Source organism: Equus quagga, chromosome 1, assembly GCF_021613505.1.
Source record: "Equus quagga isolate Etosha38 chromosome 1, UCLA_HA_Equagga_1.0, whole genome shotgun sequence".
Classification (NCBI taxonomy): Eukaryota; Metazoa; Chordata; class Mammalia; order Perissodactyla; family Equidae; genus Equus; species Equus quagga.
This window is the reverse complement of record NC_060267.1, coordinates 107,934,875-107,950,815: the sequence shown is the minus strand read 5'-3', so window position 1 is coordinate 107,950,815 and position 15,941 is coordinate 107,934,875. Positions and strand designations below refer to the sequence as shown.

Here is a 15,941-nt window from a genome sequence, read left to right as displayed (position 1 = left end):
TCTGGCTGTTGTATGACAATTGTATTGGAGGGGTGCTAGAAAGAATACTGTAAGATCAATGAGGAGCCCATGCATTAGTCCAGGCGACACACGATGATGACTTGGCATAGGACAATGGCTGTGGAGGTGGAGGGAAGGATACAAATTTAGTAGGTATGTTAGAATCAAAATCTTGTACTTTGGTCATTGGTTGAATATGAGGAATGAAGGCAGTCACTCCCCCATTCTGGTTTACGTAGCTGGATGTACCAGTCAGAGTTCAAAAGGAAATGATAGCTTATTCAAACTAGATTATTTAAAGAGAATTTCATAAAGAGACTATGTACAAAGCTGTCAGAAGAGGGTTTTATTTTTTTGGTGAAGAAGATTGTTCCTGAGCTAACATCTGGGCCGATCTTCCTCTATTTTGTATGTGGAACACCGCCATAGCATGGCTTGATGAGTACTGTGTAGGTCCCCACCTGGGATCTGAACCCATGAACCCCGGGCTACCAAAGTGGAGCACACGAACTTAACCACTATGCCACTGGGCCAGCCCCCAGAAGAGTTTTTCAACAAGCCAACAAAGGATAGTGCAGTGCATCTGGTCTGGTAACATAGAGAACCATTATCAGTCCTGGCCTGAAAGGGTAAGCAGATGGAGTGGTTACCAGAAACCTGAGAGAATAAATGTTAGGAGAGGCTAATTGACAGGGAGGGTACCAGACCAATAACTTACAGAACCAAACCATCCCCTTGCCCTCAGTCTCCTGCCTGTGCCTCCCATTGGCCAAACCAACTGGATGTCAAAAGGCAGGAGAGCTGTTTGATTCTGTTCATCAAAGTGAGCTTCTCAGGGCACAGAGGTTGGTGCTGAGTGCATCTGGGGATACGAACAACATATCCAGTGTGGAAGTTCCAACGTGTTCAAATGGGCAAGATCTGGAAGGTGGGGAGGACAAGAGTTTATTTAGTTTTAAACATATTTAGTTCAATATACTAGTAAAACATCCAACTAGAAGGGTTAAGAAGGTAATTTTATGTATATGTCTAGAACTCTGAAGTCTGTGCTGGAGGTACAAAGTACGTATATGTCAATAGGTAATAATTATGGTCATTGGAATAAATATGACTGTCGGGAAAGAGTGAGTGGGAGTAGAAAGGAAACGTGGACCTCAAACCTGAGACTGGTATTATAATGAGAAGAGTGAATACTGTTGGAAATTCTCCACGGGTCTCTAATGTTTCTGCATGTCTTCAAGCAGAGACACTGACTGCCTTTGTTCTAGACTATCTTTTCATGGAAATTTGAAGCAACATATATATGCTGATGCTCTGGCTACTGCTATCTCTGTGAATAATACAGCCCTTTGTCTCTAACCTGGGAGTCTCATGTCTTCTGCCAACATCCATGTAACTGTCAGGCCAACTTATAGGCTTGAAGATATGGTAAAACCTCAGATCCTTCACAGTTTCTTGACAAATGAGTCAAGACCTACAGGAGGTGAGGAGTTTTTTACAGTGGGAGAAATAAATTAGAGGATGTCAGTCATACTGGGGAGTAAGAAGGGTACTGAGATACATGGGTCCTTAAGGAAAAAAATTTATCTCCACTTAGACCCACAGGACTTTATTGTTCTCAGGGAACACTCAGTTCCAGGGTGTTCTCAGGAACTATCCAGGTTTTCGTTAGGGAAGTTTTTGAAAACTGGGATCCAGTTGTATTGAGGGTTGATCAATGTGAATTAGGAGTTCCAGAGAGCACAGTCAAAGGATGTGTGAAGATGGGAGTAGCTGGTGGTTGAACAAGGGAGAAGAAGGCATATGGAGGTGAGAGCTTGGCAAATAAAGGATCATCAGAGAGAGCTTTCCAGCGGGCAGTGTCCAAGAAAGCTTAGATGGGAAGCATGAAGGATTTAGTTCTAAGAATGTGCTGGAAGAGGGTGATCACTTGAGCCTATGAAGATTCAGCTGAACTTTAGAACTGAGCTAAACAACGAATCCTAGAAGTTGTAAGGTCAATTTTGACCTTTATTTTGGTAGTCTATTTCTGACTGGGGGCTCGGAGGCATTGGAATTGATACAAGGTTCCTCACAGTATCTAGGCGCATGAAAAATATTATCAGTGCCTCTTTCATAGTGACTACCTTTTTATAGATGAAGAAATAAGCTTAGAGAGGTTATATAACTTTACAAATAGAATACACGCAGAGGCAGAATTTCAACTCAGGTTTGTCTAATACCAGCCTCCATGCTCCTCACTCTTATGCGGTAGTTAGGATGAATACAGGAGAGATGGAAATGTCATCACATGTTGGCTTCAAAATGTTGAGATTTTGAAGGACTTTTTCCCAATTAAATCATACCGGCAACATATGTTTTACTCTAAGCCTGGATTTCAAGACTTTGAGTCAAGAACCTCCCCAGCACCGCTCTACAGAGGAAGTTCTGCTCCAGCTCCACCTCATCACCTTCCACCGCTAGCATGGATTTGGCTAGTTGCTTCTCAGACAAATTATCAAGTGTGTTCTGACTAGTGAACTGTCAGTTTCAACCTTCTGGTTAGCAGATGTTTAGGATTTTTTTCCTGGCTAGGTTATCTGTTCTGTTTTTCTTAACACAGGTGGAACGTGACATTCCTAAGAAGTACAGTACATTCAGAACCTCTGAATTGAGAATCATATCGACTTTATTTCTTATCACTTATGAATATTGTCAGGGCTCAATATGAAGAAACCTATCTATTTTATTTTTGAATAATCATAACTAAACGGCCAAAAGTGTATGTTAAGAGGTTTGTGTACATATATGTGTTTTTGTTTGGCATAAAATTAATCTTGACCACAAAATAAGCCAACAGGATATTTTTATCATCTTTATTTGAATAAATTAATTGAAACCATTGAAAGCAGTAATAAGTAGAGTCTTCAGCTACATAGGAACCCAGTTTGAGAAAAAGATCCCTAATGTCAGGGTTTGGTGTGCTGCTATTTTCTCTCTGCCTGCAATCATCTGGTCACCTGAATTAAATTCTGCGTTTCAGCCAGCAGCTATCCAGGGTGAAAGACTGTAACCTTTCCTTTCTACCCTTTTACAGAAGCTACTTGCTCGTCATTTTATTCCCTTTCCAGGATATTCATTCATCCTTCATCCTTCATTAAACACACATTTACCGGTGTTCTCTGCATTCCAGGCCCTGCTTCGGGTTCTGGGCATATAGCAATGTATAAGACTCAAACTTGCCTCTGGAGAGTTCAGAGTACATGTACATGTATTTTTCCTTTTTATTTACAGTCACTATAACTGGATACAGAGCTCAAATGGAGTTAAACAATGGCTTTTTCTTTGTATGTAACTTTTCATTGGACTGATGATTCTGAGAAGTCATTTCAAACCCTCCAGTGGGATGAATGCCCTTATGCCTTTTCTCTGTGTCTCAGAGGCAAAGAGTCACGATGCCAGTGAGATGAATCATTCCTCCCCCACAATATGCCTACCTTGCTTCAAGTAAGTGACATTAGACCATGGGAATCTGATGACACGCCCATATGCCATAGCATCTGCAACATGTGTGCCCTTGGTAAATACCTGGGAAGGAGAATCATTCTATAAGACCTGAGATGAGAGATGAAAGCTCTGCATTTCAACAGCAGCATTTGAGTGGCATTGTGGAAAGTAACAGCATGAAAGGGTTTTCTGTTTATATCTGCATGCCTTGTCTCTATTAGGGTGTCTGGCACATAGTAGGTGTCACTTAAATGCAACTCACTTCATCTCCTCTGCTGCCTTCCTGCCTATTCCCTTTTTTCTTCATCCCAATATTCTTCTTTTGGTTCTTTTGCCTGTTTTTCTTGCTCCTCTTCTCCCTTCTTCACCTTCTCCCTTTCTACTCTTACTTCTCTTCTTTTTCTTTCTCTTCATGCTCTTTCTTTTTTTGGTTTTTTTTTGTTTGTTTGTTTTTTCAAAGATTGGCACCTGGGCTAATAACTGTTGCCAATCTTTTTTTTTTTTTTTTTGTTTTTTTTCCCCACCCCCCCCCCCCCCTCCCCCCCAGTACACAGTTGTATATCTTAGTTGCACGTCCTTCTAGCTGTGGGATGTGGGACGCCGCCTCAACGTGGCCTGACGAGCGGTGCCATGTCTGCGCCCAGGATCCGAACCCTGGGCTGCCGCAGCGGAGCTCACAAACTTAACCACTCGGCCACAGAGCTGGCCCCTTCATGCTCTTTCTTTTTTATCTCCTTCTTTGACTTTTGTTTTCGTAAACATCATGTGATCTATCAAACAAACCCAAAAGCAGAGAGAATAGTATAATGAATACCCAGGTATCCATCACCAAACCTCAACAGTAGTCAATACATGGCCAATTTATTTTCACATATACCCCACAGGTTTTTCTCTCGCCACTGACCAATTTAAAGTAAACCCCAACATTTAATTTTTCTAAATACTTCAGTACACATCTCTAAGAGATAAGTGCTCTTAAAAATGTATAACATACACACACACGAAAAAACCACAATAGTTTCTTATCCAATAGTCTCTCTCTTCTCTCATGAATGTCTGTACTGTTGGTTTGTTCACATGTGGATCTGAAAGCCCACGCACCACATCTTTTGATATATCTAAGTCTTTTTTTAAAGTTAAAAATGTTCCTCTCAATTCTTTCTACTTCTCGCCATTTTTTTGATGAAGAAAACAACTTATTACTATTTCTGTAGAATTTCTCACATTTGGATTTTGCTCTTTACATCTCTGCAACATTGACTTACATGTTTCTCTATTTTCTGTATTTCTTGTAAATTAGTCAATAGGTCCAGAAGCTTGATCAGGTTTAGGTTGGTCTCTCTCTTCCTCTTCTCGTCTGTCTCTTTGTCTCTCTCTTTTTCTTTCTTTGTCTGTGTATCCGTCTGTTTATTTGACAGAATATTTACACAGTGGTACTGTACATTTACTATTGCATCATATCAGAAGACAGATAAAATCTATTTTTTATTTTGTGTTATGTTAAGATCATAAGTGAGAATGGATAGGGGGCTGGCCCTGTGGCGGAGTGGTTAAGTTCACGTGCTCTGCTTTGGCGGCCCAGGATTTGCTGGTTTGGATACTGGGCACTGCTTATCAAGCCATGCTGTGGCAGCGTCCCACATAGAAGAACTAGAATGACTTGCAACTAGGGTACACAATCATGTACTGGGGCTTTGGGGAGAAAATTAAAAAAAGAAGAGAAAAAGAAGAACATTGGCAACAAATGCTAGCTCAGGGCCAATCTTCCTCACCAAAAAGAAGTGAGAATGGATATATTGCAAAATAGAATATATTGGGGGCAAAGGAGCTAAGTTGACATTTTTATTTTTACTCTGAAAATTTGTGTTTTTTGTGAAGTTTTTAGTTTTACATGCCCTCTCTGTCTCACCCACACATATACAATGTGATTTTCTAAATTAAAAAAAAATTGCTAATGTCTAGAGCAAAAGGAGGAGGAGGAACAAGAAAAAGATTAAGCAGGTGCCCTGGTGTTGTCACCCTGATCTGTTGACTATAAAATTCCCATCACCCATTTCACCTCATGGTTTAGCAGCTGTTGATGGTGATTACACAGGTCATGATTTCCTCTGGTATCTACATGCATTTTTTAATAAGTTCATTAATTAATATTCTGAAAGTTCAACCTGAATACAATTCCTGGAATGGCATAAACAGAATTTCAGAGGGCAGAACCCCATTACTGAAGGAACTCTGACTGAAGAATGGGTTAAGGGGATAGATGTCTACAGCAGTATTTTTCTTGTTTTTTTTTTTTTTGCTGAGGAAGATCTGCCCTGAGCTAACATCTGCTGCCAATCTTCCTCTATTTTTTGCTTGAGGAAGATTAGCCCTGAGCTACATGTGTACCAATCTTCCTCTATTTTGTATGTGGGTCACTGCCACAGCATGACTGACAAGTGATGTAGGCCCATGCCTGGGGTTCCGAACCTGTAAACCCGGGCAGCCGAAGCAGAGCACATCAAACTTAACCACTACAGCATGGGGCCAGCCCCCAGTTTTTTGTTTATTTTTTTTAATCTTTAAGTTGTTTCTGGAAAGAATGCTTCATCAATGGTTTTACAGTTTACAAAGAAAAAGCAACCAAAACTATATAAAGAGAAATTTAGCTTAAGAAATCAAAGGGGAGAAAATCCATGTGAGGAATTGAATTTGAATGTTTACACTTCTTTAAGAAATCACATCTTTGCTTGTTTGCTGTAGCAGGTTTTCTCGTTTCTTGTGAGTTTCAGGAGCGGTGTTCTTACCTTTGCTGAATTGGCTGGTGTTACCTACAACAGACTGTTGTTGGAAGTGAAGTCCTTGGTTGAGTCTCTAGGACCTTTCCCATCCATTTGGGGTGTGCGAGCCTTAGGGCTGAAACACTCCTCCCCTTCAATCCAGTGCTGTGTGTGCATTGTACAAAAACTACCCCCTCCTCGCCCTGCCCCACCACACTCACCTTGGCTTCCTGCATATAGCTTTATTTGCACTTACCTGGAAATTGAAAATGCAATTGCAGAAGAAAACTCAGCTTTAAGTGACAACTAAGTAGCTCTCCAGCATGGAAAATGGTTAGAAATGAGGGTTTATGGGTAACCATTGTTTTTCTCCCTTGCTAGATCTCTTTTTAAATCAATGACAGAGTACTCAATGTGTATCCGCCTCAGAACCTTAGGATGTTACTGATTTAATTTCAATCAAATTTTGGTCATCTAAGGTTGGGAACTTCTCTGGCATTTTTGCTTTGTGTTCTTTGCTCTTCTGCCAGCATTTCGGTGATTTCTCTGGACATTAACTTTGCCACTCGAGGAGAGGTCAAGAAGAATATAATGGTAGTTGTCAAAACCACCTATTTCTTCCTTGCAGGAAACTCACTGAAACATTCAATGGGGATAAGAGGGTGTCAAAAAGATGGCTAGCGTGAACTTAGGGATTATTTGTGACTGTAAACTAAACTTGTAAACGACAAGAATTAAAGGGGAAAAATCCCAGTGCATCGCTTCCCATGTGTAGATGTGGAAGGAACCATTTTGCTAACTGTTTATAATGGATAGTAAAGTAACAGAGGCAGGAAATAGATGGCAAATGGAAAAGACAATAGTACTAACTCAGGAGAGTGTTGTGAGGGTTAAAAATTAAACCATGGAAAGTGCTTAACACAGAGCCTGGTGCACAGAAAGTATGCGAGAAACACACACACGCTGCCTGTGGCACTATGACCTTGAACCCATCATTCTTTTCAGGAGTTGCTCATCCCATTCAATTCTCAGCCTCATCTACAAATAGAGGCACAACAACACTGAAGGCTTTTTGGCTCAGTCCAGACCTTCTGACTTTCCTTCTGCTGATCTTTCTTGCAAGCCATGGGTTTTTACTCTAAGGGTCTATAAATGGGGTCACCATAAAAGGGCAACATAGATTCTATAAACATAGAATCTTACCTTCCCATTAACATTCTTCTTACAAAGAGAAATGGATACCCATGAGGGAAAACAAAAATTATCCAGTAAACTGAGTTGTTTATTTATTTTTAAATTATAGAAGAAACTGCAGTAGCATCCTAATGAAGCTTGCTGGGTAACTGTCGCATTTTTCAGAACCCTGTAACATTTTCTAGCACTCCAGGATATCCACCCTGCTGTCCCCGCATCCTCTTTACCCAGAATCTAGCAGTTTTGTCACCACCAAAATATGCCCTGATGCTATTTTCAAAGTTCCTGTGACGTATTCTTTTCCTGTTTATTAGGGTATTTGTCATTTGCAGTAGGTCCAAGCTTTATTATTTTGGTTAATTACATACCAGACTACGCTAGACTTCAGCCTCAAGAAATACTTTAGTTTGAGGCTTTACATTCAATCAAATAAATTTGTGTAAGGCAAGGTTTAAAAGCATGGTCAGCACAAGCATGCAGAACTTCAGAGAGGTCTTCCCAAAGCAAATAACTTCAATTAATATTCAAAGTCAAAATAAAATCACAATTTTTTACTTAGAAACATATGGTAAGCATTGAGGCAATTGTTCCCACGTGCTGAAGCTTTCTGCTGTGTTTTTCAGTCTGCGTTAGCAAACCTCTGTTTTTTTTCCTGCCTACTCCCCACCTCATCTCTTTCGTTTAGTTTCCCCCATTCAAATAGGATTGTTTATATCAATAATTTGAAATCCATATTTTTTTTGCATTTTCTATGTCTTCTGTTCCACTAATAGTTTATTTACGCATATTAACCAAGGCACATATTCTGAGAGAGCAGTGTATTAAAACAGGCAAGCTAAGCATGTCTTTCAAAGAGAAGCCCTTCCCAGCAGAATGAACACTAGAAATTCTGGTAGTGAAAGAGTTTATGGATTATTCTGGCATACTGCTGCTGAAAGCGTATTCAACAGAAAGTTGAAAGAGTGTGCATTTTGGAGATAAATACTGGCCTCCTTGTATAAAAATGACAATGGAGCAGAAAATCAGGAGAATTTAAAAGGTAAGCTTCTTTGCATGCTGGAGAAGAAAAGATAACCTTAGGAGTTTTCCTCATTTTATCTAAACATCAGACCTATTCTGGGAAACATGATGAAAAAGATGAACTTCATCCAAGAAAAGAATATAACAACATCTCAGTTAATCAGAAAGATTGAAAGAATGTGCTGAGAATTAGTTAAAAAAGGATTTTTTTTACTTCAATCTATGTTGTTAAAAATGTTTCTTAAAACTGCATTTCACGTTTTTGGGGAAGGAGAGCATGCCTAACGCCAGTCCCTCAGGATGTTGTAAAGTGGTACATGAATAAGAAGTCTAGTGTTGGCGCCAGCCTGGTGGTGTAATGGTTAAGTTCACACACTCTGCTTTGGCAGCCCGGGGTTCATAGGCCCGATTCCTGAGTGCAGACCTAGCACTGCTCATCAAGCTACGCTGTGGTGGCATCCCACATAAAATAGAGGACGGTCAGCACTGGTGTTAGCTCAGCGACTATCTTCCTCAAGCAAAAAGAGGAAGATTGACTGCAGATGTTAGCTCAGGGCCAATCTTCTTCACAAAAGAAGAAGAAGAAGAAACAGAAGAAGAAGTGTAGTGTTCAAATAAACCTGGAAAATATTGAGTATCAAGTTTTAGTTAAGCGGATAAACCATTTAATGTGTCACATGGAAATAAAAAGCCAATGTGGAGTGATTGCAGGCTTGGTTAACTCACACCACAATTGCATTTTCACATCCCTACCACATTTTTATTCTGCTGTCATGTGTATGCTGTGTAATTTCCTCAGGACCGCAAAATGACTAGAGTAATTGCAGGGTGTGTATGAGGGGTGCTTTTGATACAAACAAATACATACATCTCTTTTTAAGAGCAAATAAACTTTCTCAGGCATTCCCCAGCAAAGTCTTTTCTTACATCTCATTGGCTAGAATTGTGTCCCATGCGTGTTCCTAAATCTGCCCTTGCAGAGGAAATTGAATTGGCTTAGGGAAGTCAGGATGACTCAGCAAGGCTCAAGGGAGGTCCAGACACTCTCACTTCCGCCTATGGCCCCCAATATCTGAAGAGAACTGGGTTTCAGTTAGAGGAGGAGGGGAGCGGTAGTCAATGAGTAACCAGAGACTCTGAAGTTGGCAAAAAGTTGTGTCAGCCACACTAGGGAAAACAAAGGTAAACTTTTTTTTTTTGAGGAAGATTAGCCCTGAGCTAACATCCACCACCAATCCTCCTCTTTTTGCTGAGGAAGATTGGCCCTGAGCTAGCATCCATGCCTATCGTCCTCTACTTTATATGTGGGATGCCTGCCCCAGGATGGCTTGATAAGTGGTACATAGGTCTGCACCCAGGATCCAAACTGGCGAACCCTGGGCCACTGACGCAGAGCGTGCCAACTTAACTGCTGCACAACCGGGCTTCCGCCCCGGTTTTTTTTTAATGAATTTACCACTCCTCATTTTCTTGATATAAGGCTACATTTTTCAAGTTCTGATAGTTTCAAAGGTAGATTTGTGCCTTAAGAGCATTTAATGTGCCAATGTATCTCAGAGCCTTCAATGTACTAATGTACCTGGTGACTTTTCAAGAAAAGGATAAAGCCACAATGTTCCACAAATAATGAAGTATTTCCTTATTTAAAATGTTGCAATTATTTTTCAGGGCATTCTTCCTAGGATGAATGTCTTTATGAATGCAATTTAGAAACTGCTCTCCTGAATTATTAGTGAGAACCTGTTTCATAGTACATATTTTATAATGGTCATAAGGCCCTCAAGATTGCCCTTTTTAAGTACTATAAAAAATAAGAGAAACGTGTAAAGTAACAGGTTATAAAACTAATATTAGAAAATGAATTGCCTTATAAATAAGTATAGTAAAATGTTGATGTAAGAATCTAGTTGGTAGGTTCACTGTAAAGCTCTTTCAAGTTTGTACTATGTTTAAAGTTTTTCATGATAGAAAGTTAAAAAATAATAAAACAACCACAACAAAACAAAGAATAGCTTTTATGTAGGCAACCAAAAGCCAGTGAGAAATATATAGAAAAGATAACTGTATTCATAATAGCAAAAATAAGCAAAATAGCTAGTTTAACTTTCCAAGAAACACTCAAAGCCTGTGTGAGAAGAACTTTAAAACACGATTGAAGGAAGCAAAGTAGACTCGGGGAAATGGAAAGACAGAGAGGAAGACGACTTTGCAAAAATTTCTGTCCTAGTTTATTTATCAACACAACATAATCCTAATAAAGGTACCATCAAGTTGTGTATTTTTCCTTTTCTCAAACTAGATAAGTGGTTAATAAAGTTCATTTCAGTAAATAAACAAAAATAACCAGGAGAATTTGAAAAAAATGAATAATATGGTGGGAGAGGGGCTAATTCGAGCAGTTATTAAAGTATGGTACAAAGCCTTTAGAATTGAAACTCTAGTGTTGGTACAATAGACAAACCAAAGAATGAAACAGATTTTAAGAATCCAGAAATAGACTTAATTACATATGGGAATTCAGGATATCATAAAGGCAGCACCTCAAATCAGTGAGAGAAGGTGAACTGTTGTGTGTAATGATAACGGGATAGCTATATGGAGAAAGATAAAATTTTGATTCATTTCCCACACTGCACACCAGAATACATTCGAAGTGGATCAAATATCTAACTTTAAAAAATAAAATTATACAAGTACTAGAGGAAAATGTAAATGGAATCTTCTGTACTCTGGGAGTGGGGACATTTTTGCCAACCATAATTGAAAATCTAGAAGCAATAAGAAAAAATGAAATTGATAAATTTTTTTAAAAAAACAACTTTTTTAAATCAAATATAATTTTATTTGGAAATAGATACCCCCAAAACAGTGAAAAAAAATGGCAAACTGGGAAAACTATTTGCAACTTAATCTGAAAGTGTTAATATGTTTAATTAATTAAAAAACTTTTAAAGGTAGAGAAGAAAAGGACCAACATTTTATAAAAATTGGCTAGATTATAAACGGTTTGCAGGAAAACCAATACAATGGCTTTTTACCATATGAAACATGTTCAACCTCCCTTATAATGAGAAAGATGCAGGGGCTGGCCTGGTGGTGCAGCAGTTAATTTCGCACGTTCTGCTTCAGTGGCCCGGGGTTCACTGGTATCCAGATCCAGGGTGTGGACATGGCACCTCTTGGCAAGCCATGCTGTGGTAGGCATCCCACATATAAAGTGGAGGAAGATGGGCACGGATGTTAGCTCAGGGCCAGTCTTCCTCAGCAAAAAGAGGAGGATTGGCAGCAAATGTTAGCTCAGGGCTAATCTTCCTCAAAAAAAAAAAAAAAAAGGGAAAAGAAAGAAAGAAAGATGCAAATAAAAATACACTCTGGTGGCATTATTCACATATCTGATTCATGAAAATCCAAATTTGACAATATACTAGATAGATCAAGTTGTAAAGAAGCGAACACTCCCATCCTTTGCTAGTGAGACGGCAAAATAGTGCAACCCCACTAGGGGAATTCACTGACACATGGCAAAATGTCTATGAATTTACCCTTGAACAAAGCAATCTCGCTTCTCAGAATCTATCACCAAAATATTCAGACAATAATTGAAAAACACATATACGCACAAGACTATTCATTACACTACACTTTTTAGCCTGTTAGACATGATTGCTATTGTCAGAATGCTATCTGTACATTATGGAATAAAGCAAACAAATAATCATAATGGTATCATTAAGAACCAGGATTTTCCTCATGAGAGAAAGGAGGTAGAGATTAAGAGTGTGGAAGTTAAGTAAAAATCCTATACTCCTGAATTTGAATTGGAGGTAGAATGTAAATTCATGATGAATTTTATCTTTTTCCAAAAATAAAAGAGAAAATCTTGCTCTGAAAAGGCCTTGATTCAATGACAAGCAGTGAGCATAAGGTTGATTGTGTTCAAATTAGATACACATAAAACACAGAAGTAGCTGCCATAGGAGATGTTAATGTGTGCTCTGAAAAGGAAAAATACAAATTCAAGTAAACTTGAGAAATTCCAAATTTCCTTCTTGGAGATTATACTTTATGTTATAATGTGAAATGCTCTGAAAAAGTCTCAGTAAAGAAATCTAAAAATATTTAATGCAGTGGTTGTCAAGAACCCTTTGTTTTGCTGTGAAAGTGAAATTTAATCTGTGGAAAATTATTTGTTGTAGAGGGACAAGAGGCCTAAAGAGAGCTCCTGGTATCATGTACTTAATGACTGCATAGTTTAATACAAGTATTATTTAGGATCTACTGGACACTAAATGCTGTGTTTAGCGTTGGTGATAGAAGGGGAATAAAAGAAAAGAAAAAAGTCTGGGAAATCAACTGGTAGAGCATTAAAATATAGTGCTATTGTTGATTTTGTGATAAAGATTTGAAAGTTCTATAAAAATCTTTGTGATTGTGGAGCTAAAGGTAGGCAACCATTGGATTGTGCCATAGAGAGAGAATTAAGTTGTCATTGGGGAAAAGCAAGGAGAAAAGACATTTCTGGCAAAATAAAGAGCATGAGCAAAGATAGCTTAACATTAGAATTGATGGTGTAGTCAGGAAAAAATAGCCATACCTGTCTGGAACAAAAACATTATAGGAAAGAGGTGTCACAGGGTCAATGTAGTGAGAGGAATGTGGGCTTTAGCATCTGACAAGCCTGAGCTCTCATCATTGCTCTACCTATAAATGATCTTGGGAAGCTTATTTAATCTCTATAAGGCTCAGCTTTCCCATCTGTATAATGAGGATAAATAGCACTTAGCTCACAAAGTGAGGATGAAATAAAAATAATGTATGCAAAGCTTTCACCACAGTGGAGGGCACTTCATCAATGTCAGTTCTTATTGTTATCAGGAAGATGAGGGCAAAATGATGAACACTCTCAGTTGTCAGGGGAAAGGATTTGTATTTTATTTTGTAGACAATGGAGAGTCATTGAAGAATTCTGAGCATGAGGGTGAGGCATTCAGCTCTGCAGTTTGGAAAGATGCATATGGAGGAATGACTAGATAGAAGGAGACCTCCAGTATTGCACCCTGATGGAAGATGGGAAGGGCACAAATAGGATGTTGGTAGTGTGGCCAAAACTGTTCCATGTTTCAGGGGTAGAATTGATAGAATTTAGCTATTCATTAGATATATGTATGTGAGAGTGGGGAGTGAGACAGAGGAAAGAATCAAAAATGATACCCAGCCTGAGCATCTGAGTTGCCAGTAATACCAGCAATCGAGCCAGGCAACACAGAAGACGGAGTAGGTAAGTAGAAGTACTGATGAGTTCAGGCACGGAATTTAGTTTGTTTTCCATCATTTTCCTTTTGGCTCACCACCTTTCTAGAGTAAGGGAGTTTTGAAGATTTGAATATGGCAGCCCAGCTTCTAATCCCAGCCGTCCCTTGATTCTATGGGACCACTATATTTTGAATAGTATGTTGACTTCTTGCAAAAGCTATCATTGTGATTCATAGATTATGGCTTCTATAGTTTGTCTAATATATTGAAAGTTTAGTGTAATGTGCTTCAAAGTCAAATACCAAAAACTATCAAAACAACCTAACGTGATAGCCAATTGTGGATATGTGGTTTGCACCATTCAACTCCTCAAAGCCTTGCTTCTTTAAGGATAGTTGAAGCTAAATGGAAATTTAGACATTCTACTCAACACCAATCTTTGTGTGTGTGTGTTTCTTGTTTTAATGTGCAGGACAGGAGAGAATTGGGAAAGATTCCAACTATGAACAGGAGGGTAAAGTTCAGTTTGTGATTGACGCGGTCTATGCTATGGCCCATGCCCTTCATCACATGAACAAGGATCTCTGTGCTGACTACCGGGGTGTCTGTCCAGAGATGGAGCAGGCTGGGGGCAAGAAGTTGTTGAAGTACATCCGCAACGTTAATTTCAACGGTGAGTCTCCGAACACCTGTGCTTTTTGGAATCCTAAGTATTGACATTCTTTGTTTCATAAGTTATGTATTTGGATTATTATTTAGTCTTGAGTATGTGTCAAAACCTGGTTGATTATATAATTTTAAATGACTGAATCAATATATGAATGAGTAGTGAGTGAGTGAACAATTGAATAAATTAATATTTGGGGGTTATGATTTGTCTTATTTTTCTTAAAATAGAGGAGTATTTGCACAAAGGCAATTCTCCCTCAGCAAATCTAAGTAGTAATAGGAGGGGCTAAGGGGAAAGGGAGGAGACGGTTGCTCTAGGTACCCAAGTTAATTGAAGTAATGATCGTAATTTGCCATACCACCCATATTTCAGATTGCAAACATTTCTCAAAGTATAAAACTGGGTTAGACATTAATTAGTTACCTAAAAGAGGTGGGCATAGATAGGTGGGAAAATGAGTAAGTAGGGTAGAAGGCAGGAGGGAGGAGTACCACTTCTCTGATAACAACTTTTGTATGGTCTTGACTCTTACAACAGTTTCATGCTTCACATACCAAAAACTAAACAAACAATTAAAATAAACCTGAATAAGGGTTGTGTTAGGGTTCACTGGAGAGACAGAACCAATAGGGTATATACAGATATAAAGAAGAGGAGATTTATTATAGGAATTGGCTCACATGATTATGGAGGCAGGGAAGTCCCACCGTCTTCGTCTGAAGAACCAGAAAGTCAGTGTTGTAATTCAGTCCAAGCGCCAAGGCCTAAGAATCAGAATCAGAGGGCTCCTGGTCTAAGTCCTGATAGGAGTCCAAAATCCCAACAACCAAGAGCGCTAATGTCTGAGGGCAGGAGAAGATGGATGTCTCAGCTCAAGCAGAGCGAATTCACCCTTTCTCAGCTTTTTGGTTCTAGTCAGGCCCTCAAGAGACTGGATTATGCCCACCCACACTGGGGAAAGACTATCTGCTTTATTCAGTTCCGTAGTTCAAATGCCAGTCTCTTCCAGGAACACCCTCACAGACACACCCAGAAATAAGGTTTTACAGCTATCCCCAGTCAAGACGATACATAAAATTAACCATCACGTGGGTGTAACACAAAATTCATGCAGAAAATAATAAATAAACCTATTTTACAAATGAATACCATAACCACACTGAAGGGGTTGAGGGATAAAAAAAAATGAATGCAAGTAATTTTGGAAGATAGTATTTGATTATATATTATAAGACTAAAGACAAAAATAACTGTACACAGATATTGTACAATAGCTAGTAAATTTGTGGGACTCTTTACAATTATGAAAATAATTTATGTACATAAAAGGACTGAGAGAATAATCAAACATATTGTGGGTGATGAAAGCCAGGTTTCTCACTGTCAGGGAAAGAAATTACAAATAAGAACAGGAGAAAGCTAGAATGAACCTTGTTATGTTGTGTTAGAAGTTATCAGCATAAACTCATGGCTTTTAATATACACGCAGATGGTAGACACAGAAATAAATACGTGTATGTTATATATGTATACATAACTTTACTGCCTAGTTCTGTCCA

The 15,941-nt window shown here is 38.9% G+C and overlaps 1 protein-coding gene across 1 annotated transcript in view; it reads left to right on the top strand.

The window, feature by feature from the left end:
- GRM7 (glutamate metabotropic receptor 7) overlaps positions 1–15,941 on the top strand; it is a 770,519-nt gene that overhangs the window by 532,358 nt on the left and 222,220 nt on the right. Inside the window, exon 6 of the mRNA XM_046681325.1 lies at positions 14,185–14,385. Coding sequence (XP_046537281.1) covers positions 14,185–14,385 — 201 coding nt within the window. The remainder of the gene's footprint in view (positions 1–14,184; positions 14,386–15,941) is intronic.